We start from the raw sequence: 27,364 nt of genomic DNA on the forward strand, positions 1-27,364 counted from the left end.
AGACCCCTAGATACAAACCTTGTTGCTGCCAACTTAGATGGGCAGAAGGGTTACACATATGAGAACTTTATGCTCCAAATATTGTAAAGTGTTCTATTCCCTCCACTTCCTTTTGCATGAAGTAATTTGAATATTACAGATTTGTCCCACTGCAGTCAGTGTTATTTAGGTCTGCATCTGAAAAGATTCCTTCACTTGCCTTGTTTTCTTCCTAAACCCTCCCCTCCTTTTGCCAGAGAGAGAAGCAGGCAGGACTCAATGCTTCCCTTGAAAGTATTCCACATGGAATTAGCCCAATTAGACTCTGTGTTAGTTAGTGTATGTCTTACTAAAGATATGAATTAAAATGACTTCTGTCCCACATCTGTTTCCCAGTAATGTATGAAGTACATTAAAAAAAGAAAAAGCCAGATGAAAAGCGTAATTAAAATTCAATATCCTATAGTTTAAATCATTGGCTAGAAAACTTGAATAGAATCTGACACTACAGACAAATACATTGGAACAAATTCATTCCTGGTGTAATTCAGAAAACTTCAATGGACTTGCATTAGGAATGAGTTTGATCCATTATAGCTGTATGGTATGCTTAAGCAAGACTACATTTATTCTTGGCCACGCTAAGCAAGCCATTGTATTTATTGCATTGTATACTTTTCTGCATAGCACAGGGGGAACGTGGTATTCTTCATATTTAATGACTTTCGGACTGCATGGAAATGAGAAATTGCCAAGGCTCGGTCTGATCACTTCTATCATTGTGTTACTCAGAGTTTTCAGCATGGTTTAACACTTAGCTTCACTAGTGATTCAATTCTGGGTGGGGTTTCTGTCAGCCACTTGGAGAAAACAAAAGTAGGTAACATCAGACTGTATCATTTAGTACCAGTGCTACTTTCTTATTAAGTACGTCAATTCATCTTGCTAGCACATTGAAATCAGGTCTCATAAACCCTTCATTTAAGTACTTTAGGAAAGGTAACACTTTTGGTAAGTTATTGTAAATGGTATTACTGCTGAACTAATTGAATCAGCTTTCAATTGATAACAATTGCTATTTTGTCTAGTAAAATGAATGCATGGAAGTTTCTGCAACTACTAGAACAGATCAAAATTGGTAATAAAAATGATATTATGCTATTAAAATTTCTCTCAGTGTGATATGTACAGATTTGTGTATTTCATCTAGTCTGACCTGCATAGAATTGGCCAAAGAATTTCATCATGACTAAAGCATATCATCTAGAAAAGCATCCAGTTTTCATGTGAAGAATTTAAAAGATGGAGAATCCACCAGATCCCTTGGTAGTTTGTTCCAATGACCAATCACCCTACCTGTTAAAAATGTGTGCCTTACAGTAGAACCTCAGAGTTACGAACACCTCAGGAATGGAGGTTGTTCGTTACTCTGAAATGTTCGTAACTCTGAACAAAATGTTAAGGTGGTTCTTTCAAAAGTTTACAACTGAACATTGACTTAATACAGCTTTGAAACTACTATGCAGAAAAAACGCTGCTTTCCCTTTATTTTTTTGGTAGTTTATGTTTAACACAGTACTGTACTGTATTTGCCTTTTTTTTAAATCTCTGCTGTTGCCTGATTAAGTACTTCCAGTTCCAAATGAGGTGTGTGGTTGACTGGTCAGTTCATAACTCTGAGGTTCTACTGTATTTCCAATTTGAATATGTCTCGCTTTAACTTCCAGCTGTGGGTTCTTGAAGATTAATATTAGGTGCAAAGGAACGTGCCTAAAATGAACCATTTGAAAACCCAGGCTGCTATCCAGTTCTACCACCACACAAATCCACCTCCATATCAATACTTCCTACTTCACTCTTTACAGTACCAGACGTGTTATTCCCGGGCCATTTCTCTGGCAGAGATAGGCTAAAACTTCCACTTTTTGCTTCATTACTAACCAGAAGCCTCCTTAATTTAAACCAAAATTCACAGCAATATTAAGAGCACCAATCATTTAGTAAAACTATGAAATCTGTGCGTGAAGGATCCAGCCCTATTTAAGCTGGTGGGAAAACAATTTGAAGGAGCGTCTTCCACCTTCCAAAGAACTAATTTTTGGATGATTCTATTCTACATGAGTTCTTATACTGCACTTATCACCCTAGTATCTAAGCACCAGTACCCAAGACTCCTCAATCCTATGCCATTTAGGGAATCCAGATTTACTAAAGGGGTGATGATAGCCTGGGTAATTCATGCTGACGGACCATGGGTCTTTGTCCCTCTCTAGTACCTGGCCCATGCATAATAGTTGTGCCTCCAAGCCAATAGCCTTGGTGGAAACAAATGTTCAGGTTTTTAGAAGTCCCTGGTTCAATTCTACAGACAATGCAACCCAGGGAATTGTTATACCTAATTGCAAATTCAGACAATAGCTGTAGTGAAGACAGGCCCTAAGTGCTGTGTAGCTCCCTAATATAACCAAAGTCCCTTGGGCTAAGTGTTTTTGGGGGAAAAAATAAAAATCCAGAGTGTTGGCACAAATTTGTGATACAAGACATCTGTGCTTCTGGACAAACCATGGAAATAGTGGATGACTTCATCTATTTAAGCAGTAAACTGTCATCAAACAGGCGCAGCCAGCCAGACATGCTAAGGAGCATTGGTTTAGCACTTTCACCCAAAAAGGACCTGCACAGAGTCTGGAGCCCAAAGAAGGAGAAACTATAGGCAAAAGTAAGGATTTATCAAACCTGCCCATTTCCAATCCTTAAATACGGATCTGAAAGATGGACATTGCTTAAACAACGTATCAGGAGGTTGGAGGCATTTCATACGCATTGCCAGCGGTGACTACTAGATATAAGCTGGTTTGACTTTATCAGTTATAGGGATGTATCATTGAGAAGCGGCCTTGAAAGGACTGAAGTCATCATTGGCCGCCTCTGGCTGCTCCTTTTGGATCATGTCGCCCACCTTGGAGACAAAGTAATCTGCAAAAGAATTATTCAATTTCTCTCTTCAAGTATTTCTCTTTTCTCCAACATATTTTACCATGTTTTCCTATCTCCCTAATACCACTTAAACACATAATTCTCCATCTATCATGTCAATTTAGATTGCTTTCACTGTGTGGTTCTCCCTCTCTCTCTCTCATTATCCTACCTTTCTCCCTACCTGTCACATCATCCAAATCCTCTTAAGCTAGTTATAAGATGCCTCTATAACTCTTACTGCGTAAAGCTACACCTCTTCATCTGCATCAAATCATCCTAATTCTCTCCTAGATCTTAGTGTCATAATCCTTTTCCTCCACATTTTGCTGCTGTGACTCTACTTCCACTGAGCAATAAAATTATGTTGATTTGCAGTCATATACACCTATGGCTGAATTCTCAAAAAGCTTTCAGCAGCGGCCTAACTCTGTTCCCAGTGAAATCAGTGGTAAAATGCCCAGTCTGGCCAACATTCCCTGCTTTTGAACATGCTACCCCAGCGTTCTCTTTCCATACGTTCCCTCATTTCAGGTTTCTTGGCACATGCTTCCTATTTCTTTCCTATCTACAGTAACTGAATTATGAAATAGTTAATTATTCACACTGTGGCCAGTAAAAGAAATACTGAGATCCATATGCTTATATTGCAATAAATTAATTACTGTATAAGAACCTACCGGAACCTCCTGATCATATATATATATATATATATATATACACACACACACAATAGATAGATAGATAATCATTAGTTTATGGCATAGAATGGAGAGTGTGTATCTTAAAGTCGACTTGGGGAGCGAGTAGTTTACATTTTGTTCTCTCTGGACCAAATTCAGATGCGTGTGCACTGTGCATGCAGGGCTACTGGCACCAGAGATCCATACTTCTAAACCTCCTGCCTTTCCCTTCAACGCTCACTGAGGGTGCACTGTAGGGCCCGATAGAGGAAAAGCTACAACATGGGATATCTCCTCCTTCCCCACCACTCCACCACCTGCCTTCATCCCCACCGGATATGGCCAGTGCATCTGATGAGCCCTGTGGGGAAAAAAGGGGGTTGGACTTATGATCTGCAGGGGTCCAAAGTAAGAGCAGAGCCCAAAATTTCCAGAAGGCAAAGAAAGCCAAGAATTTCCTCCTTGGACTGGAGGGGAATGTTGGACCAGGCTGCAAGTTGAAGAGCTTGTATAGGACTCTGTGCAGCCACTTGGGATTAACCCTGCCTTTGGGCCATCCTTCACTGCCAAGGCATGTGCCCAAAATGGAGCAGAAAATTTTTCATAAGTGCTAGGTCAATAGGTGCTGATTCCACAGCAACAATTTCTGATGGGTATGCCTTGAGCACTGCTTCAATATGCAGCTTGAAGCCAAGTTCCTTACCCGTTCCCTCCTTTTTTCTTCAGTGCCACAATGAACAAATTGAAGCCAAGGCACTTTCCAGAAGAAAAAGGTAGAAACATCTGTCCTAGCTCAAGGAGAAAATTGAGCCACCTTCTCATCAGACCTATAGCATGTGAGAATATTTCTCACAGCACTTCCAACCTGAGTATCTCAATTTCCTTATCACATCAATATTATTTTGGAGAATTGCTGGTACCAAGCCCAGAAGTTCTCTCACAGGAAAGCAGTCAGTTCAGAAAAATCAAAGCCAAATGAAGATAAAGCCCAAACGAATACAACCTTCCAGAAAACAAAAAACTGCAAAAAAGATTTAAATTTAAACTGTAATAAATAAAGACACCCGCCATCCCCATCAGAAAAGACTTCACTTGCAGGCAGAGAAAAAGAAAAATTGAGCCAGGAAGAAGAGCTCAGTGCCTTATTATACAGGTGACTTCTAAGCCCCCTAGAGTCTGTTTTTCAGGCACTAATAACTAGATTCCTAATAGCCGTCCTTCTTTGAAAGGTTCCAGAGCTACATGATGAAATACATACACTAAGCCAGTAATTTCTTGTATACTCAATGTCCTTTTACAAATATCCGAGGTGAGTTACTTTCCACGACACATTAGAGAAAGAAGTTAGCAAACTGCAAAACTGCATATAGTTTATATGCCGTAATGCATGTCCTGCTCGTTTTCCCCATTCAAACACACAAACCTGAAGACCCATGATATTTTTGTAAAGTCAGGCTCTTGTTAACATGGAACAAATATTTCTTCCTATGTTAATAAGCTATGGTACATTAACAACCTTGTTAGGATCAGCTTCTTACATGGATTGTCTGTATAACTTGATTCCAGATAGACAGCTCTCATATGAGCTTGCATTTAAACTGCAAGGATTATTACTTCTGTTACACTTGCTATAAATAAAATGGAACAATGTCAAAAGATTATACTAAGCAGAAAGGCAGGGGTGGCATTTAAAAAGAGCTTTGCAAAATCTGTACCAAAAAACCTGCATTAAGAAATAGGGGTGTGGATTTTTTTTAAAGTGAGGCTATATAATTGCAGTGATAAGAATTCTTTAAGGATTAAAAAAAATCACTTGTATTATTCAAACAAATAACAGTTCAAATAATAAAAAATGAACACTGACTTTTTCATCTGTTTAGCGTCCGAAGGATACGAGGCCCCAAAGGGAAACTAAAATGAGTTCTGATACCATTATGGCTGCATTTTAATATTGAATTTTGTCTACAGTGATTCATGTATGCATTATTAGTTGTAGTTATTGCTTGTTTCTCCATTACCTTAGCCTGCAAGCTTGATTATTTTTAAACGTTATTAGGGCTAAAAGTTAAGAAGCTTTAATTCAGTGGCCTTTTAAGATTTGCACTTTTTTCTCAAGTAGTCTCCAAAAATTCAAGATATGGCTCTCATTAAGCCTTTTAAAATTAAGACCATACAGACAATAGTGGTGTTCATCTCTCAAACAGAAATTGAAAAATAAGTTGCAAGGAGGAAAAGAAAAACAGCAGGGTATAAATAGCAATTATGGTCAGGATTTTCAAAAACATTCAGAGGTGGCCTTTTCTCTGCTCTCACTGAAGTCACTGGGAGCTTTACCATTGACTGCAGTGGAAGAAGAGTGAGGTCAACAGTGAACAATTTTTAAAATCCTGCCCCGTAACTTTATAAATCACGCACACCACCGATATTCTCTTATATTGCTTAGCAAGACACCTTCCCTTCCCATACAGAACGTTGCTTAGTGGAAAAACCCAGCCACCAAATTTGATCCTCCAATGTTTGCAGAGTTTCAATTCTAGTGAGTATAAACGAGGCCCTAACCAAATTTAAAATTAGAAATAACCCAGTGCAGTCAATTTCATACAGATTGCAATTGCTTACCTCGTCCACATTCTCAAAGGCATTGATGATGTCATAAGGTAAACAGGACAGAAGGTCTATCACAAACCAAGTTTTCAGGTAGTTCATCCTTATGAGTTTGGGATCAGATATAACCTCTCCCCCAGGGCCAACAAAGGTTGTATGAAAGTTTAAAACAATGTCAACCAGAAAAATAACATCCACCACACTGTCCAACACCAGCCAGGCTATGTTGTTCTGTTTCGTTTTGAAGGAGACATTGTAGGGAACCATAATTGCTGTATAGAAGGTTAGAATTAAGATGACCCAGTCCCAGGTGGTCTTAAAAGCACAATAGTGTAAAATAATGTGCGGTGGAGTCTTTGGAGCTTCTTGTTTATACTGAGGAAGAATATCAGACCCGAGCTGGAGAACCTATAAAAGGAAAGAAACACATATGTTATGGCTTTCAGTTAACATTCGTTATAATGGGCACTTTCTGAAATTGTGTAATACACAGAATTAAGGAAAGAATGTTTTTGTTATACCCTGAAGGTTCCAAGGCTACCTGTAGATTCTAAATTATTTAATTTGTTAATCTCATGAGCTCATCAGTGCATAAATCATGTAGGAATGGGTGGAGGTAGCTATCACTCAATGAATGGGAAAAGTGTAAAGCGTAAGGGTAATCTTACAAAAACAAAGATCATTTGCAGACAGACAGAGCGAAAACAAGGCCAACAACTACTGCTCAAAAGTTCAAAGTAAAGTACTCTGCCAACTAACTGGCATGAGGCCCATCTGGATACAGCTGTGTCAGCTCATGCCCTGCAGTTAAAAATATGAGATCCCATTCATACCTACAGGTACTGGAAAGCTTAGCATTCATACCTGAACTCTCTCTGAATCTAAAAAGAAGCCAAAACATTATCCTGCTCAACGATCTACTGAACTATAGCCTCATTGGCCGACTTCCTTTTAAAGTAAAATACAATATTCATAACATCTGGTCTAACTACTTGCAATTGTATGACTGGATAGGGTTGTAATGTTTGCTTCCTTACCTTTCTCTCCAGACTGCACAAAACGTTGTTGCCATTAAAAAGTCAACACTAATGATGACTTAATATTATTTTTCATTTGCACACAGTCTCATTTCCAACTCACTAATGAAAATACTGAATAGTACTGGACCCAAGACATATTTATAAGTTAAATACAGTTTCAAAAGTTTGTATTTTCTGCACATTCACCTTTGTAAAATCTAGAACTGCAAACCTTGTAAAAGAGCCAAAACAATTTATTCTAGCTAGTCTAATTATCACTTATCTCAATCCAACATGAGAAATTTAAGTGGGTAGGAACAGTTATTACCCCTATTTACTAACTTATTGAGCTGCCAAAAGAGATCTATATATATGATGGAACCAACAGCAGATTTAGGATTTTGGATTACAAATGGGTATTAGGATAGAATAAATGCATTCAGTCTCCAGGAACTGATTGTACTACCACATCACTTGCAGTACCCCTTACTGGAGCTAATGTACCATATTAACAGTGGCCGCTACATGGCAAACAGAACTGTCGTACTTGTCAAAATGCTCAAATCTGGAATGTATTCTTGTTGAATAGGGAGGGAGTGAGTCTGAAACAAACAGAACAATATTTAAGTGCATGAATCAAAGTATAAAAATGTTGCAATCTCAAATTTCCAGTTAATTAATGTTTTTCATTCTTCTTTGCAGGAGAAGAACGGGGTGTTGCTAAGATTAGGGTGTGAAATCCTGGCTGCATGGAAGTCAATGGCAAAACTCAATGGAGGCAACCGAGCAAGGCTTTTACTCAGAGCAGACAGTAGACAGTGTTGCTAATTTAACAAACCATTCAAAATAAAGTTCTCCAATCCCTCCTTAAGTCCTTCCATTTACTCTTCACCCCCTCACTTCGCCTGCCTGTAGCCTCGCTCCCAAGACCCCAGTTCCTCTGCTGGAGCCTGCTCACTCCCAACAGCCTCTGTACTTCACTCTGGCCCCCCTCAGCATCCCACTCTCTGTAGTATCCTGCTGCACTTTGTAGGGGAGCCAGCTGATCTCTGCTTGCACGTGCCTCCTTAGTAACTAGGGCTGGCTGGCCCCAGGTCTCTATTCTAGCCTTTAAGGGGCCAGCCACCGTTACAAATTAAAAGAAAAAAACACGTTCTGTGCAACAGCTAACGATGTAACTGATCCAATGGGCATTACCCTCATCCTCCTCCCTCGTCCCCTCCACTCTCTGTTACTCTCAACTGTTGTGTCTCATTTCAGATTAGACTGTAACCTCATTAGGGTAGAGACCATGTCTCTTTCTGTGCTTTAAATACCATCATGCTGCGCTTGACATGGCAGGTGGGCAGCAAAAGCTTTGACTGTGGAGGACAATGAATGATAGGGACCATTGCACTTCATGCTGCTCAACTGTACTCTGAATTGCTTTCGTCTGCAAATGACAAACTCTTGATAATATTGAAACGTGGGCAGCATATTCTGCCCTGCGTAAGCTGTAGCTCATCTGGAGTGGCAAACTTCTTGCCCAGAACTAGTGGCCCCAAACCAGGTTCACAGAGCACTGAGAAGTCATTGAGACAGAGAAGCTAGAGATGGGAGCAACCCATTACATCACCGCGGCTGGCTCAGTGCCTGTGGAGGATAGTTCATGGAAAAAAACAGCAGTGAGAGTAGTGGAAAACAGTAGAAGATTTCAACTTTGATTTCATTAAAGCAGAACTGTTATTATAAATGTGCACAAAAACTACGAAGAGAACAGGATACATTTTATGCTGCCATCAATCTTTAACACTGAACTCAGTACAAAAGCCCTCTGGCACAGAGAGACTGGGACTGTCACTTTTCAGTAACTCATCTATTTTGGCAGCTCCCACTTACCACTGGGCTCAGAGAAGATAGCAGCAAATCTTTTTTTATTGGTTAACCTGAAAGCATTTACCTGTTGCATTATTTGCACTGTTAAAGGAATGTTTGCAGGCTAACAGTGGATTTAATTTACAGCTTTTAAAGAACAAGAGGTGATAAGAATACAGCAGGACAGACTTTCAGAGCTGGGTGCAGCAGATGCATGAACAAAAACACATGTGCACTCTCTGTGCATGCAAATCGCCATACAGCCAGACAAGGACTCTTGTGAGAGATTACCTCAATCCTCAAGCAGTCCAATTTATTTCATTGAGGAGCAAATTACTACTCACTGGGAGTAAGGGTGTCACAGTCTGGTCATATGGGAGTGTAAAACTGCATATAGATAGCAGGGGGGGAGGGATAGCTCAGTGGTTTGAGCATTAGCCTGCTAAACCCAGGGTTGTGAGTTCAAGCCTTGAGGGGGCCACCTAGAGATCCTTGAGGGGGCAAAATCATACTTGGTCTTGCTAGACAGGGGGCTGGACTTGATGACCTTTCAGGGTCCCTTCCAATTCTAGGAGATAGGTATATCTCCATATATTATATTATAACTATGCACCTTGTGGTGCACAGTTACCTGATTAATGCACCAAAATGACAGTTACACAAACATGAACAAAGGGCCATGCAGGTAATAGAGGTCTGTGCATTTTTGCAAGGGAATTAGTCATGCTATTGCCCCATCCAGAAAAGGTGGTTGTATGTATTTAATATGCTCTTTCACATAAGTAAAAGATGTATTTTGAAATCAGTAGCAGGGAAGACTAATCTTTATTTTAAAATGTCAGTTAGTAATGATGCCAATTCTTTTATGCATCACTTCCTGTCTTTTAAACAAGGGAAGTCGGGAGTCTGTCTCACACTTACTTCAGCTAATCTTGAGTGTTTGTGCACCACCTCAGCTTTGTTCATTGGCGTTAGCTGCTGCAGAACACTTCGGCTGTTAGTCAAAGCTCGTGTCAATCGAGCAAACTTTGTCCAACCTGTGAGGAAGAAGAAAACGTGCAAGTTGGATTTAGTTACGATTCAGCAAGTGCAAATCTCATTCATGTGGACTGATGTTAGTTTCAGATTTGAATGGTTTCTATCTCACTTACTGCACGCCATGGCATCAGACTCCAGACTTACATCCCCTGCAAAACAGAAAAATACCAACCTGTGCTGTAGATACCTCTGCTAATCAAGAGTAAAAATGACTAAAACTAGCACACTTTGGCATTTGCTTTCTTTTGCGTTTTTGAGAGACAGACTATGCTGGTGTTGGAGCCAAATTCCAAGGCCACTGGAGTCAACAGAAAGACTCCCCTTGATTTCAGGAGTCTTTGCATCAAGCCCATCTTGAGTTCTGCTGCTGTAATCTGGAGAACGCTGCCAGGGGCTGATCCAAAGCCCAGTGAACCCAATGGACAGACTCCCATTGATTTAGGAAGACTGGCTCAGGCCCTACATACCTAAAGTTTTCCCTTCTTTTACCCGCCTCCCACCCCCAAAAAAAGATTCAACACCAAAAATAAAACTATAGAAACAAAAAAAAAAAAACACAAATTGAAATTAAAAGCATGTAGATATCAATGCTGCTGGATGAAAATTCATACAGGTCTCAAGAAGTCACTTAAAAATAGACTGAGGACTACATTGTAAAACACAGTTAAGAAATTAATTCTGTTGTTAAACTAATGATAAAGAGCTATCTTAAAGGTGCCTTGGGAGCCACACAGCAGGCTGCCACTGGTGAAACTGCTTTCATAATTCAGCGTGGCGCAGTCTTTGCTTTATCACGGATAGCAACACAACTTGGGAGCTGTGGCACTATGCCTTCCCAACCAAACAAATGCCAGGATGTTATAGTGGTCGGGTATGTGTAAACGGGTGAGAAGGAAAAGGGGTAAAAGAGAGGCAATGAAAATCCACGGCCCTTAAGCAGGATAGCATCCAAGCATCGGCCATAATGAAAATGAAGATCTTTCCCTCGGATGCTGGTGGGAAGGAAACACTCTGGAGTTACAACCAAATAGATGTAATTATTCTTTAAAAAAATCCTTGCTTTAATGTATGCATTTTTGTATTGTGTATACAAGTACATATGTTTGATGCGACAGTCACTTCCTTGCTAAGTTTCAAGTCCCTGCTCCAAAACACATGAGCACTAGAGCATCTCAAATAAAAGGGACAACAGATTTTTTTTTTAACATGGCAAAACAACATATTTGTCCCTAATCTCAATCGCAACAACAGCTGAACTAATTTAGCTAAAATTTCCCCACAAATTCTAACCTGATGGAGATGTTCTCCATGGAAAATTTCATCCCAAACAGTTGCAAGTTGGCAAAGTTCTAAGCAACTGAAAACAAAGTCTTATAATGGGAAGTGTCAGGCAACCATAATAATAGGCAGTGCCACCAATTCTGCCTATAATATAGTACTAAGTATTCTATGACATATATACAACAACTGAAAACAGGGTCTTATAATGGGAAGTGTCTGGCAACCTTAATAATAGGCAGTATTACTTGCCCCCAACTATAATACTATATTTTAGTAGTGTGTTTTAAAAAATTATCATTATTAAACTACACATCCCTTCCTCTTTCTTAGTTACTATCAGTCCAACTCTAACGGTCTTAGAGAGGGCCACAGAAACAACCTAAAGGGCTTTTCTATAAATAAAAAACATCATACCTTTAAAGTCCTTTATCGCAGGAGCTTACAGGACTTGAAGGAAGTGTTGGATCCTGTTGTAAAAGTAGAAATCTCCCCACTTGCATAGTTTCTAGCTGGTCAAGAGGTGAAATACCAGACTTTAAAGGGTCAAATGCTTTCTCTGTACAGAAAAGCAGTTGCAGGTGAAAGATTTAATCTTGCCTAACATGGGAATTGGGCAGGAGTAGTGTAGGGGGAAATTCCACATTTGGGAAAGGAAGAGGGAAACATTTATATGTTATGTTGATTCGTATTTTTAAATAGCAATTGTTTGAAGCCACTCAGGGATCTGGAATGTTAGGAGAGCCCCCCACTCCCGATTAGTGACCCAAAAGCATGTGGGATAGTCAAAGGTGCTTTACTTGTATATCGCTAAGTCGAAACTGCAGCGTAAAAATGCATAACATCCCTGAACTTTTATTGTTTAGTTATCCAACTATAAGCCTTAATTGTGAATTGCCAATAACATGGTATGTTCTTTTTCTTTTCAGTAGTTGTTGATATTCAATTAGGAACACGTACTCTGCTCTGTGAAACAATGTCAAAACAGATTTCACTGTTTGAGTATGAACTAATCATTTCTAGTGCAAAAATCTTCTGTTTTCTTTTGTTTTTAATTGCCCTACAGAATCAGCAGGAAAGAGGGACAAGGAAGAAGTAAATAAAAAATGTCAGAAGAGCTTTATCTTTCTTAACCAGGGATTTCAGAGAGCAGCTGGGCACATTAGTGGAATTATGACAACTCTATGCCGATGTTTCACATAATTGCTAGAGGCCACGATACACCACACAGATTCCATTCAGTACTTTCCAGTCACACCACAAGAACCACAGAAAAAGAGCAACTCTGTTCAGTGGTGGGATCACCCACCTGCATACATTTGTGAATATATGGCTATACAGACACATTGTCCATTCCCCCTGTATGGAACTTCCACTGGTATCAGTGGGACTACACAGAGGTCAAGACTTAGGGCTTGTCTACACTACGCAGCTTTTAGCAACAAGGCTGTGTCGACACAGCCTTTTCGCTAAAAAGTCAGCACCTGTGAATGCTCTCTATCGGTATCTTGTTGGCACTTTTGCCAACAAAATACTTCCAGCCCCGCGAGCGGCAGTAGCTTTGTCAGCAGGAGAGCGCTCCTGCCGACAAAGCTGCGTTCACAGTGCCATTTACGTTGGCAAAACTTTTGTCTTTCGTGCTGGGGGTGGGGTGGGGGACCTTTTTAAGTACCCATGAAAGACAGAAGTTTTGTCAACAACGTCGCAGTGTAGACAAGCCCCAAGTCTTTAGTCTGTAAGCATTTCCTACAACCCAGAGATTACAGGAACAGGAAGGTCATCAGTGAAGCCAAAACTGCTACTGCCAAATATCTGGACTCCATCCAGGATTCCTTCATTTGTCAGATTTATCTCAGCTTAGTCAGCTAGACAGAACTTTCTAACGGCAGATGGTCACTGAATCAAGATTTACTTTGTTCCCTGAAGTTCAGATCATTAATCTGCCTAGTGATTAGATGAGGATTTTTTTGTTTGGTACTGTAGATGATAGGGAATGCCCCACAACTCCTTTTTTCATCTCTCTTTCACGTAGCACCTTCAATACGTGATGAATTGCTGGTGGTCTCCATTTAAGAGAAATTTGGATTGAAAAATACCTCCCCTGTTGCAATCAGAAAACTGGTCAGAAATTCCTAACAAAGCCATGGATAAGAAAATCATCTGTTCTGTACTCTGTATTCACCACGAATAGGTGATGCCTAGGGCAATCGTCTGGGGAAGACATATACTCATTCAACCCCTTTTTTGTATAAGACAAACACAATAATAGTGCACTTTTAGCTCTAGGAGAAAAGGGAGGAAAAATATAGCTTTTAAAATAAATTCATCTTGGCAAGTTTATCCAATGACACATGAAAGACATCAACCAAATTTTGATTCATAGATTTGGAGGCTAGATGGGACCATTGTGATCTACTAGCTTGACCTCTTTCATGACACAGACCATAGAATTTCACCTAGTGCTTCCTGCATCAAAGCCCATAGCTTCTGGTTGCACTAAAACTGATCTTTTAAAAAAATCCAATCCTGATTTAATTTCTCAAATTCTGTGCTGACTTCCATCTTGTAAAGTTCTATCAGAGCCATGGGTTTGCTCGGGAAGGAAAACGGTATATAAGATGGCCTAGAGTGACCCTACAATAAATCAAAATGAGGTCCTGCATATGGTTTTCATCTAATCTAATCTATCTGGCTATGATGTTATTGAATAAATGCCAAACTCATATATGCAACCCAATAAAGTCACAGTAACTGCAAGGTACTGGGGTCTGAGTGGAAGACGAGAATGAATTCAGGCTGTCTTGTTCTTCTTTTGCATCTTAAATAATCATTACAGGATAAACAACAGTATTTCTTGACACTGTTGTAGACTAGCTAAATGCAGAATTATATTTAAAAGTTGTGTGTGTTTAAATATGCAAGACACTATTTGCATGACTGGCTAGTGCTGTCAATGATCCTTCAAATGTCACCCAATTTATTCCTTCTCTTTCCTACTTCAATATAGCACAGACTTAGAAAGAATTATTATTTTATCATGTGTGTGAGTGACCTCCTGTCCTAGCAGTTATTCTCACTGTGGGAGGAGTGCAGAAGCTGCACAGATTTCAGACGTAACACAAAGAAAGAATGTTCTATAGGAAAAAGAAAGGTCTGCGTCCTGCTCACACAGCTCCATCTGAAAAGCCTGACGTTGAGTTATCCCATTCAAGTTGCTAGGAACATAGGAAATACCAGACCAGACCTGAAGTTGATCCTGTCTCCAACAGTGGCCAATACCGAGTGCTTCAGAGGAAGATGAAAAAAAGCCAGAAGACAATTTGGGGGATAACCTGCCCATAAGAGAAGTTTTTTTTCTTAAATTAGTTTCTGGTCCATGCACTGTGTGATGCTGTATGATTAAAGATGAGTATTTATATCATTGATATTACCACTGTTATACATTTGCAACAAATCTTGCACAAAGTGTATCATGTAAGGTGTCAATGGAAAAGTTATAATCTATCAAGTGTGATTATCCTGATTAAATCCATGCATCATCTTTGTATCTGAAGTTATGAATATTGGCTATTATTTGTATCTCCAACATGTGTTTTGTTCCTGGGTGACAGCCTCCAGATAGCTGTCTAGCCCTGATGCAAATGTATGTGTTGATGGCCCATTAAGGACACTCCCCTCCCACAATGGGCCATCGAAGAAACTCACCCAACCAAATAGCTCTTCCTGTGGATACCTCATCCAGCGAGGAACCAATGGCCACTCCCTGTGATAAAACATGTAGGGGCATGTGATATGCTCATGTGACCCTGTACTCCATCTTGGGCCAGTAACTTTCCATACACAGGGCTGTGGGCTTTGTTTGGGACAGTAAATTTCCAGGCACATGGCAAAAAGACCTCTGAGGCAACTCCATTTTGCCTCTATCCTGCTCTAATTCTCTGGACTGTGGACTTACAACTAAAAAGGAGCATCATGAACTATGGACTGAGGACCTTCCAATCTTTTGGAAGTTACCAGAGAGACTTTACAAGCCATCAGTCTATTCCATCACTGTTACAAACCTGATATAAGGACTTTGCAATCATTTGCATGTATACGATCGACTGACCATTTATAACTCTCTTCTTTCCTTTTATTAATAAATCTTTAGTTAGTTTATTAAGGATTGGCTGACTATGATATTTGGGTAAGATGAGAGATACATATTGACCAGGGGCTAAGTGTCTGATCCTTTGGAATTAGTAAGAACCTCACATATGGTGAACTGGCTCAATAACCTCTCACTATATTAGATTTGGTTACCTGGATCGGCGTCAAGGGCTGAAATGGTAAAAGGGACAACTTATTAACCAGTGTCGTGCTACAGAAGTTCTTTGTTACTGACTTGGTGAACCTAAATATAGAATAAACCACTGTCTACCCTGTTTCTGCCCTGAGGTGGCATTCTCAGTGTGGTCCATCCCAGGCACCGAAACATGAGAATTTACATCCCTGTCTTTAAAATATCCTCCATAATCTGAGGATGTTCTCATTATCCATAGAAATCTTCTATCCTCAGATTCAGGAGTCCATTGAAACCTTCCTCAATCCTGCCTGTAAACTCGGCTTGAGACTGCTGCATGTCCAGAAAGTCAAAGGTAAAATTACCAGAGGGCTAGAAGGGACCACAGGGGTCATCTAGTCTAACCTCCTGAAAGATGCAGGATTTGTGTCTAAACCATCCAAGACAGATGACTACCCAGCCTCCTTTTGAAAACCTCCAGTGAAGAAGCTTCTATGACCTTCCTAGGCAGTCTGTTCCATTGTCCTACTGTCCTAATCAGTACCAAAAAGAGCAGTACTATCACCTCCCGTGACTTGCATGCTATGCCTCTATTAATGCAATCCAATATTGCATTTGGTTTTTTTTGCAACAGCAGCACATTGTTGACTCAGGTAGTTGTGTATGTTTAACAACTCCAAACTAATATGAGCCGTAGGGCCAAAATGATGCTAGGCATGAAAGAAAGGCTCAGAGGCTGAATGACAAGAACTATTCTTTCTCCCTTTCCCACCTGCGGTACATGCTACTGCAGCTGAACTGTCGTTTTCCATGCTGCAACTCTTTTCCTCTGCAGTTTTCTTCATAATTTTATATTTTACCTCAAAGGATTCTCTGCACCTCTTGTTCTAATTATAGTTGTTATTGGGCAGGGGATGAGGGGCAAAGTGATGGCCTCTAGTTTTTGGGCTGTCGGTTAGAGTGACAGTATCAAGGTGCCACAACCTAGGTCCTGCATGTTGCCAGAGATGAATTCGTGTTGTACCTGAAACATGCTGGGGCAAAGGTTTCTCTGAGAGGAGAAATAGGGTATAACAAATTGATCTTTTTTTAAAAAATAATTTTTCCCAGTGTTTATTTTAAATGTGAGCTGCGGTAACACAAGAGGAAGCTGTTAATGCTGTACTTAGCCATAGCGCTTGAGGGAGCGCAGGGACAAGGAGCTGCCATGTACGCTCATCTACTGAACCAGACACAGAGACTGAAAGTCTTCTGGCCCCAGGAAAAAAAAGCTTTTGCAGATGGGACCGTGTTCATTCAACCACTCCCTAAATGAATGAGCTGATTCAGAAATAACTCCTTGTGCGGTGCCTTGGCAGGATACAATATTTCCAGCTTTCCTATTCTTTAGTCCAAATAACACAGGTAAAGTCTGGTGCCTTGCCTAGAATTAATATACTATTAGATACGACTTGGTCCTATCGTCTTTACACAAGCAAAAAGCCGGAACAACTTTAACTGAGCCATAATTATCCCCAATGAAAACCTGTTCATTTTAGTGCCTGCCTTTCTACTGGATGGACATTAGTCTAATAGTGTCGCTATGCTGCCGGAGCTTTCCTCTCCAAGTGCTGAGTCACTGTGCTTTATACTGGACAGCTGGAACGGGAACAAATCTGTTACTACCTGCTCGTTATAGCTGCACTCCACTTTCTTGCTTAGCGCTTACTTTGTGCGCTACGAAGTTCTACTGACTTTGGTTTTAAGCACACTCTGGAGGAGATTTCACATCCCCTCTTCAGAGCCCCACATTCTTTCACTATTAGTACAGGCTGGTGGCCAATTAATTATATGAACACTTTTGTTCATTTCTGATGTAAAGCTGCCCCTTTGTGTTTCGGACAGTAAGTCAGAATAAACGCACTGAGCTGTCGTGCAGCTTTAAGAAGCTGTGGCAACACACAATGTAGGAAACGGACCAGCAGAAAAATTGTCAAAAGAAGGAGTGACAATTGGGGTCCTTTCCAAGAACACTTCCTCTGATTCGGGACATTTTAAATGGAAGCATGCCAGCTTCTCTTAAAGAAGTAGTTGTTAGGGCTTTGCTCAATAAAATCATCTCTTGCTCATTATTACTTGAAGCCAGATCATAGAATCATAGAATCACAGACTATCAGGGTTGGAAGGCACCTCAGGAGGGCATCTAGTCCAACCCCCTGCTCAAAGCAGGACCAATCCCCAACTAAATCATCCAGCCAGGGCTTTGTCAAGCTTGACCTTAAAAACCTCTAAGGAAGGAGATTCTACCACCTCCCTAGGTAACCCATTCCAGTGCTTCACCACCCTCCTAGTGAAAAAGTTTTTCCTAATATCCAACCTCGGCAGACAACAAGATCCTGGAGCTGGCTGGGGGCTGGGTAGGTACCCTGCATAAGTAAAAGCCGCCTGGAGACTCTTTAACCTGGTGAATTCTCCATCACCGACCATTTTTAAATCAAGATGGGATGTTTCTCTAAAAGGTCTGGTCTAGGAAATATTTTGGGGAAGTCCTGTGGGTCATGTTATACAGGTGGTCAGACTAGATGATCACAATGGTCTCTTCTGCCTGGGAATTTAACCTATATCCCCCCACTGCCCATAGCCCCAACTAGGCAATTTCTAGCAGCTGCTCCACATTGACCCTGTCCCTAGGAACACATGGTATGCCAGGGGCTGGGTAGCATACAGTCACTATGTCAATTCTACACCGATGACGATTTTCCTTAAATGAGGTGAATCCCTAGCTAGCCCATTAAGCCAGCTTTCCAGTACCACGCTGCTGCAATATGTTGCTAATACCCTGGCGGCTATAAAATGATCTGTCCACCACACTAACAGATAATGGTCAAACTGTGATACTTAAAGGTTAGGAATTTGGATATTTTGACACCTAACTAAAGTGGTCTGATTTTCAGAGGTGCTCAGCACCAAACTCTCTGTGACGGGGGACCCACTGCTCCCATCCACTTTGCTTCACACACACTGTTCAGAGACCTTCCCTTGTGTAGATACCACTGTGCAGTTATTTACAGCATTTCACTCCACCACCTTCTCCACACTAGTGCAGTCACACAGTATGCACAATGTCATTCAATTCTACTAACTCTTCTCCAAAGCAGGGGGTGTCTCCTCCCAGGGCATTCCCTTTTGTCAGGCCCTACTAGCCTTGTCTGTCTGCATCTGTGTCCCTCTCCTGCTTCTCTCTCCCTCCACTTCCTTCCCATGCTCTTTTATCCTGTCTCCTTAGTAATAGGACTGCTGGTAACAAGTTCGAGTTATCTTTAGCCTATGAGACTATTTCCTTGTCTTTTTTTCCCCTCCTCCTTTGCCTCTCGGGGTACTTCCCCTTTCTTTACCTTCTCTCTGGCTTGTGTTCTCCTGTCTAATATTCTCCAGTCCTTCTATGCTTAATGGCTCTTTTCCCCCTGGCCTCCAGGGTTTCGGATGCCCCTTTGCTTTCCTAATGGGAAAGGGCTCCAGTCCATGCCTAATATGAAGGGGTGGGGCAACCCATCCACTACCCCACCCCATTTCCCTTTGAACTTCTCTCAAACTTCCAGGGTACCTGTGCCACAGGGCAGTTTCATATTAACTCACGTATGCATTCGAGCCTCACTCTTGCTCCAGGAAGTTTCACCAACTCCCACCTGATTAGTGAAGAGGCTGAGGCAGTGTCCACCAGCCCCCTTTGATACCTCCTCCCCGACACTACAGGAACAGTTAGTAGCTTCCTTCTTTCTCCCTGCTGGGAGTCCCAGTCCAACCCCAGAAGTCTGTAAACCCTCACTCCGTGTATGGGCAGTCTCTTTTTACACGTTCCTGCTGCCCACACTGGTAATACACAATCAACGAGACCCCATCAGTGTCCCTCTGGGCTCCTCCCTCTTCTTCTCGGTACTCTTTCTGGATGTAGGTTCTCTGGTATTCCTCCCAAGATCTGGCCACTTAAGCTGCCGACTTCCTCCCCCCTACCCCGGAACATCCAGGGCTGCAAACTCTTCTGTTAGTTTAATTGCCACATCTAGGGTAACAGATTGATGCCACCTGACCCATATGTGGTTATCCTCCAGCAGAGGAACTGTTCAAGAATGACAGTGTCTGTAATATCCACACTTTGGGTATCCAGCCTCAGCCAATGAGTGGCCTAGTCTGTCAGTTTCTGGGCAAATGTCTGAGGCCGTAATCCCCCAGTCCATCCATCTTGCAACTCAACATTTTTACTGAGACTTGCCCATCGAAAGGCCCACCTAGTCTAGGCTGGCCACGTTAACCATTTTGCAATCTCTTGTCAGCTCCTCACTGAGAGCCACCTAGGCCTCCTGAGCTTCTCCTGTGCTAGCCATGGCGCCCAGTCTCCCTATTCCATCCTGCCCCCAAAGCCACTCTCTCCAACATGACCACAAACACGTCAGGGTTGTCTGCGGGGCGCACCTTGCAGAGGCCTAGCCCTGCGTCCAATTGCCAATCCCCACTGCAGGACTCACCACACTTTGTAGAGTTGTTGCTGCACCTGGGCTTGCTCTCTTATAAACTCCTGCAGGGTTTTGGGGTTTTTTTGTTGCAGAGCCTGCCAGGCAAGCAAGAAGCTTTCTCTTCAAATGGTGGGACTGTTAGAAGTTCTGCAAGGTCTTCTACACTTCCTTCTGCTGTTCGACCAGCATTGGAAAGTCTCCTCCATCGCCCAGCCTGCCAAACATTTACACCAGCTCCCCCATCACCTTCTTCATCTGCAAGGATAAAGGAAGGATCCCCCAAGTGTGACGGGGGTCCCACTCCCGACCTCTTTGCTTCGCTCAGACTGCTCAGAGACTTCTGCTCACATAGGTACCATCATGCAGTTTGTTTGCAGTATTTCACTCCTTCACCTTCTGCATACTAGTGCAATCACAGTATTAGAATGTTAACCACTTTTGTTACCCCTTCTCCAAAGCAGGAGGAAAGGAAAGATGTCTCTTTCCAAAGCATTCCTTTTTTGTCAGGCCCTACTTGCCCACCTGTCTGTCTGTCCATCCATCCACACACTCTCCCTCCCCACTCCCTCCCTGCACTTCCTTCCATCTTGTCACCTTTGTAAACAAGCTAATTAGCTCCCCGGCCCCAATCCAATCTAGAAATCAGGAATTCCTCTCTTTAATCAGGCCCTCCCAGAGGGTCTAACTGGTTAAAGAGCGACCAGCGGGCTGGTTCAGTTGCTGATTCCCGGCATTCTGTCACACTCTCCTATTAACTTCAGTGGGAATTGGAGGTGCTCTGAATCAGCGGGTATCTGTTACAGTTTATTTAGAAGCAAAAGTATGGATTTAGGGCCCAGATCCTCAAAAGGTATTTGGGCACCTAACTCCCACTGAAATCAATGGAAGTTAAGCACCTAAATACTATTGAGGATCTGAATACAGGGCCTCGGAATTGCCACATTTGAAAATGGAGGCCGTAATTGATATTATAGTTGTTATAAGCCACATATGAATATGGGAATATGAAGAGTTTAAAAGTCTCAGGGAAATATTGTATTATTAGGATATTTGCTCTGCTGAAAACCCAGACGTGACTGATTTTNGGGAAATATTGTATTATTAGGATATTTGCTCTGCTGAAAACCCAGACCCTTTAGCCTGGTCTCTCCCTATCATTCTTCACCCCCTTTGGAGTCTGGTCGGGTCTCATCCTCAGGGTATGAAAAACTTTCTGATATTTCTAAAGTAACAAACAAGGCGAGAGGAAAACCTTGACGATCCATGTTACTCCATCACAGAGAATCAAAATAAAATGGCAAAGACACCTACGTTTTTTCTTTGCTGGTCATCTTTAAAAAACAAGCTTTAGATTTTTTTAAAAACATTTTTTAATTTCTCTGTAAATTAGGATGATTCTGTCAAATGTGCCATGTCCCCGATTTGACACTCCCACACTGTACGAAAATCGTTCAGACCCTGTTTTTTTGCACTTGGAGGACACCAAGAGTTTCTCTTTGAAGCTTTGGGTGTTCATAGTTCTCCATGAGGAACACAGACTTTGCCAAGTTGAGGGCAGCGGGGGGGGAGGTGAGGAATAAATAAACGATAAGCAAATGCAAAGCAAATCTTGGATGTGCATGCAACAGGATATTATTTCCCTTAACCAAGTGTGCACTAAGTATAATTAGAAAAACAACACACATATAAACTTAGCATACAGCAGCCATGAAGCACAGAATATGCCTCAGGATTGAGAGAGACAGTATAAACAGGTCCTTTTCATCCTTCCCCAGCAGCTGTCCTTGGACAAGGCTGAGGATCTGGCCCTGGGTGTTTATTTGAATAGGCCACTGCACATCCAAATGAACACCATCTGCAGCAGCTGTTAACAAATAAACCCAACAACCAGAGCTATGCTGATATCATTGCTGGCAAACAAGGAACAAGCAAAATGGGCCATTTCATTGTAATTTCACCTTCAACAGAAAAAAGATATCAGTATCTCATCACCAACGGGGGAAAAAGTGTTTACTAAATGGAAAATTATAATCTCCTTAGGGAAAAAGACATTTAATTTTCAATCTCCTAAAACAGTAAAGCTTAACAAATAATTAAAAGTGGCTAACAGTGTCTCAAAGTGATACTAGTTTCTAATCTAAGCAAAATCTAGCTGTGCTGAAACAATCAATGAAACCATACCAAAAAAAAGATATACCAAGTCTAGGGACAGTTGCAGCATGTTGTTAATTAATGTTACATACATAGTGCTTGATCTTAGAGTTCTATACCACAAACGTAGCAGAATGATGTCCGAACTCTTACACATTGCTAAGTATTTCCTGAAGCCAAGAAACACTTCACATTCATTGTTTGCTTCTGCTCTGAGGTTCAACTTGAATATGTGTATTTTAACATTAATAATAATTTATTTTAAAAATTACCTTTTGTTGAATCATCTTCAATTGGTTGTTTGAACAAAGTGATATCTTTAAAAGTGCACAGGAATAAAACCACTTTTTCATGTTCGTTTCTTATAGGTGCGATTTGCATGTAGAACCAAACTGGGGTTCCTGGAGAAGAGAGAAAGAAACCAGGGCATGTGATAGAACACCAGCTTTCCACAACTCCTACACGGGGCATTTCATGGTTTAAATGCTGTATTATATGCATTTATCTGAAAACCATTTCTAGATAGCTGTACTTTTGCCATGTTTGTTTGGGTCTATAATATATTCACACACACATTAAAATGAGAAAATGCTAGCAATCCAATTAACTACCCCAAGTAACCAAAGGAAGAACCCCAAACAATTTTTGCCATAACACTGTTTTACTATTCCCCCTTTAGCCTGGTCTCTCCCTATCATTCTTCACCCCCTTTGGAGTCTGGTCGGGTCTCATCCTCAGGGTATGAAAAACTTTCTGATATTTCTAAAGTAACAAACAAGGCGAGAGGAAAACCTTGACGATCCATGTTACTCCATCACAGAGAATCAAAATAAAATGGCAAAGACACCTACGTTTTTTCTTTGCTGGTCATCTTTAAAAAACAAGCTTTAGATTTTTTTAAAAACATTTTTTAATTTCTCTGTAAATTAGGATGATTCTGTCAAATGTGCCATGTCCCCGATTTGACACTCTTCCACACGTAAAAAAGAACGCTTGAGAGATGAGCTCAGCCATCCTGCCTCCCTGTTTTCTGGGCTAATCACCAGACCATACCCTCCCCCAACACACACACACAGCTGAATATAGAGCTCAAGAGGTCTGACTCCCAGTCTCTCTGCTGTTCTAACCAATAGACGATATACCCACCGATATATCTTCCGCTTAGTATTTGAACTAAAGGCAAAACCATTTTACAATCCTGGCACTTTGGTTAAGCAAACAATCAACAAAGCACCTAAAATGCTGGAGCGGTTAGGATAGCAGATATATATGCACACAGCAGGAATGTAATATGCTTAATTCTCCTGCATGTTGTACCAGTAAACCGGCAAGTGTCCTGTTCTCTATAGGGTCAAATTCACCCCTGTGTAGTCAGCCACCACAAGGATTGTGCACCACTTCAGTTCTATTGCTTCATGCTGATCTGCTACAGGGGGGTAGATTTTACTCTTATTGATTTGGGATCCTGCACAGTTTGTTTAGAGATACACAGTTCACTTGTATGAATGGCATGTCAGTGAAGCCTTACCTACACTAGAAAACATGGGCCATCCTGAGAGTAATTTGCTCCCCATAGCAAGCTTATAACACCTCACATCCATACACAGAGGTGCTCCAAATGGCTTAGTATCATCAGCATAGGACATGGCCTCTTTGCAAATTGTCACACGGATTAATCTCTGGCAGGGTGCTTAAGGTGGTGTGATTGTATATTCAGTTTATATCCATCCCTGACAATCTTGTCACACCACTGAAGCTTTTGGCAAACATGGGATTGTTGGCCAAGTAGCAGCATTCCTTGGGACACACACTTTGAAACTGGTTGGTCTTTTAGTCTAATATGTCCAGGCCAAGAAAGCCATTGAAACTGAACCAGTGCGGATAGAGATGGTGGCTGGTTCAGCTTTTGAATAGCCTAATTTCTGATCTTGTCCTGCCACTTGATATGGAGAAGTGGACGGAGACTACGAGAATGGAAAACATCATTCCAACATTCTTCAGCTTTCCTCTGTGCCCACATTGCACTTCCATTCAGCAGAGCTGGTCTGTGGTTCCATAGATCCGCAGCGTAATGTCTCAACATTCCTCACAGAGGCTACTGAAGGGCCAAAAACAGGGCAGCATCGGCTACTTCACAGGCATCCACTTCTTTTGAGCATCTTCAGACCTCATGCTGGAGGATGGCTTAGCAGAATGCACAATGCCATTTGGATTAGACATGCTTTCACCCAGGTTAAAAATTGTTTTCAGTCTGAACTGTTTTGGTGCCAGTATGGACACAAACTAGTCCACCCACACAATGCACTGTTGGCCTTTCAAAATCTCCCACCATGCATTGCTTCTGGAGTTGTACCAGAAACTGCAGAATAGGTGCCCAGAGGGCACTGCAAATAAAATGGTTTAGCATAAGACTAGTGTAGACAAGGTCAAAACTGTAATTCACCGTAGCTACATTGAACTGTTTGTGATTAAACCAGTACAATAGCAGTAAGTGGTACAAGCACAGGGAAGACCTGTGGTTTAGGGTTTAATCAAGGGACATTGTGCTGACTGCTCCATTATTTCAACTACCAATGGCCAACTCAAGATTTACAGACCTGAACACTGGCTTCTAAGAGGTTTGTAATGTGCAGCTCTTTAGACAAGTAACTAATTAAAAAGCAGAAGTCACTCTAATAAACACAAGGAAACCAGGCAGTCCTCATACCAGCAAGCTGAAAATGCTAAGTAAGTGCCTGAGGGCAGCAATCCTGAGGATAATGCCTGAAAGCAGCAGCCCCTGGATAATACCTCTCACTATGCTGGAGGCAAAGGAAAAGCCAAACAAGTCTCAGTTGCTACCAAAAGAGTCTCTCAGGAGAAAAACCTACACAACTCATGAGCAAGAACACACAGCACTGCTAGGCACAGAGTGGGGGTTGAAATGAACACTGGATGTTCTCATGCTTGGTCTATGAAAGTGCAGTGAACTCAGAGCAGAAGGCTGGTGACACACCTGGCCACCAGTGGGAATAAACTGAAACCCCTCAATCTGGTAACAGTCTGTATTTCCTGCAGGTGTTCTAGAAGAAACGTACACTACCTATTTTTCGCTACAGTGTTAACCTTAACATGTGCTTTTGTAGTGAGGTCACGTTTTGCCAATCTGTAGGAAGCCAGGTACAGATTACGACTGGGTAGAACCAAGTGCTGGATAACGCATTTGCTGAGACAGAAGTCAGCCAGTTAAAGTGTTAGTACCAAAAGGAGTCTTAATTCTTGGCTTTTGGGGAAGAGGAGAGAGAGCAAGAGAGATTGAATTTACGGATGGGATCCGATCCAAGACTGAACAGAGAATGACCCTATGGATTGTACTTGGATATTTTCTTATTACAAAATCCTTCCACTATCCTGCATATCTTATAAAAACTATAGACAAAGGAGCTGGAAATCTGGGCACAGCTGAAGGTTTTAATGAGGAAGCTGTGTTTCAGGGATTTATTGAGAGGCAATCCACTCAAGCAGGGGATATTCTCTAAGCAAAAGCTATTGGCCCGATATGGAAAAGAGCTCAGGAGAAAGCTTTTAGCTTTTCTATTTAAAAATAAAAGGGAAAGGAATTTAATGAAAGACTGACACCTGTTAACCAGGAGCTGCCACTTCAGCTTATTTTTAATAAGATAACCTTATAGCAAAGGGGAGAGTTGATTGCCGGGGATCCATTCTGTTACCAGCTGGAAACAGGGTGTGGCAACACTAAAAGCCTCTTCCAGTGGAGAAATGCAGGGCAAACCCATCTCAGGACAATTTCCTAACATGTGGGAGCAATCAGGCAGAGTACATGGACAAAAGAGCAGAGCAGCAGAAAAGCGAAAGAACAGACATGACCATTTGCCAAAGACCAGAATGGTGTCATTCACAGGACATGTCAAGACACCTGCAGCAATACTGGAAGTGAGAGCTGCAATTGTGCTTCTTTTAATGGAAAAGTTTGCTAAAATACTTTGGGGTGGGCAGAACACACGTATAATTTCAGGAAGTCTTAGCAGGTACAATCTCAGGGAGCAGCATGGTCTTAAATCCTCTGTTCATAGTTATGAGAGACAGAAGTGTTTGTACTAATATATAGCACAACTATTGGATGAGGCCCTGGAACACGATTTGCCCTTTCCTATAGTGCACATTTTTTCTGCAACTGAAGTACACTAGGAAAAGCTATGGACCCAATCCTGCAAGCTACTCCATACAGGCATAGGGGTCTGCCTGTGGAGAGCAGCTTACAAGGCTAGGGCCTATATAACCTGGCCTCACACAACCGAATGAACATGCAAGTTACTGGGTCAAGCTTCCAGGATCTCATGGCAGCAGCATTCTTTGAATAGTGATTAAGTCTCAGCATAAAAAAAAAAGAGGGACTGTAAGAGTTAAAAACACAGAGTCTGTAAACTTTGCCAGCCAATCCACAACTGAGAGATTTTGTCCAGCATCATGTTAAATGTTGATGAACAAGAACAATGCACAGAAGCAGCATAAACACCTACAGAGAAAGACTAGGATAGCAATATGTGGTGGCAACCTGACTCTGAAGTAAAATCATCTCCAGTTCTTGAAACCTGCTGGAGAAGCCAGCCAGCTAAAGGAGAGAATTGGTCACATTGTTGAGTTACTATATTGTCCTCTGCCTTCTAATAACCTTGTACTAATTCTTGACTGGGTCTTATGTTTGATGGTCTCAGCCAAGTTCCTAATGGGTATCTTTATGCATCATAGAGTCATCAAATCAGTAGGCACAAGTGACAGGACCATAGACATCTGGGACATGAGTGTTCCAGCTCATGATTGAGGGAATTCTCCGATCTGTATGGAGCACCTCGCACAGTGCTTCCTACCAATGTACCTAGTTTGATCACCTTCATATACCCCAAAAGTTTCAAAAATGGGTTTCTGGGGTCCTCACCTGAGGCATTTTAAAGGGGCCAGACTTTCAAAAAGTGCGGAGTACCCACCCGCTAAAAACCAGACCCTTTTAAG

General features: G+C 41.6%; 1 protein-coding gene across 1 annotated transcript in view; it reads right to left on the bottom strand.

The window, feature by feature from the left end:
- The window catches only part of KCNH5 (potassium voltage-gated channel subfamily H member 5), a gene marked incomplete in the record, with an annotated part of 213,102 nt that overhangs the window by 158,720 nt on the left and 27,018 nt on the right, over positions 1–27,364 (bottom strand). Inside the window, 3 exon segments of the mRNA XM_034770282.1 lie at positions 6,258–6,650; positions 10,037–10,152; positions 22,627–22,755. Of these exon segments, the coding sequence (XP_034626173.1) occupies positions 6,258–6,650; positions 10,037–10,152; positions 22,627–22,755 (638 nt within the window).

This window comes from Trachemys scripta, chromosome 4 (assembly GCF_013100865.1).
Source record: "Trachemys scripta elegans isolate TJP31775 chromosome 4, CAS_Tse_1.0, whole genome shotgun sequence".
NCBI classification, from domain to species: domain Eukaryota; kingdom Metazoa; phylum Chordata; order Testudines; family Emydidae; genus Trachemys; species Trachemys scripta.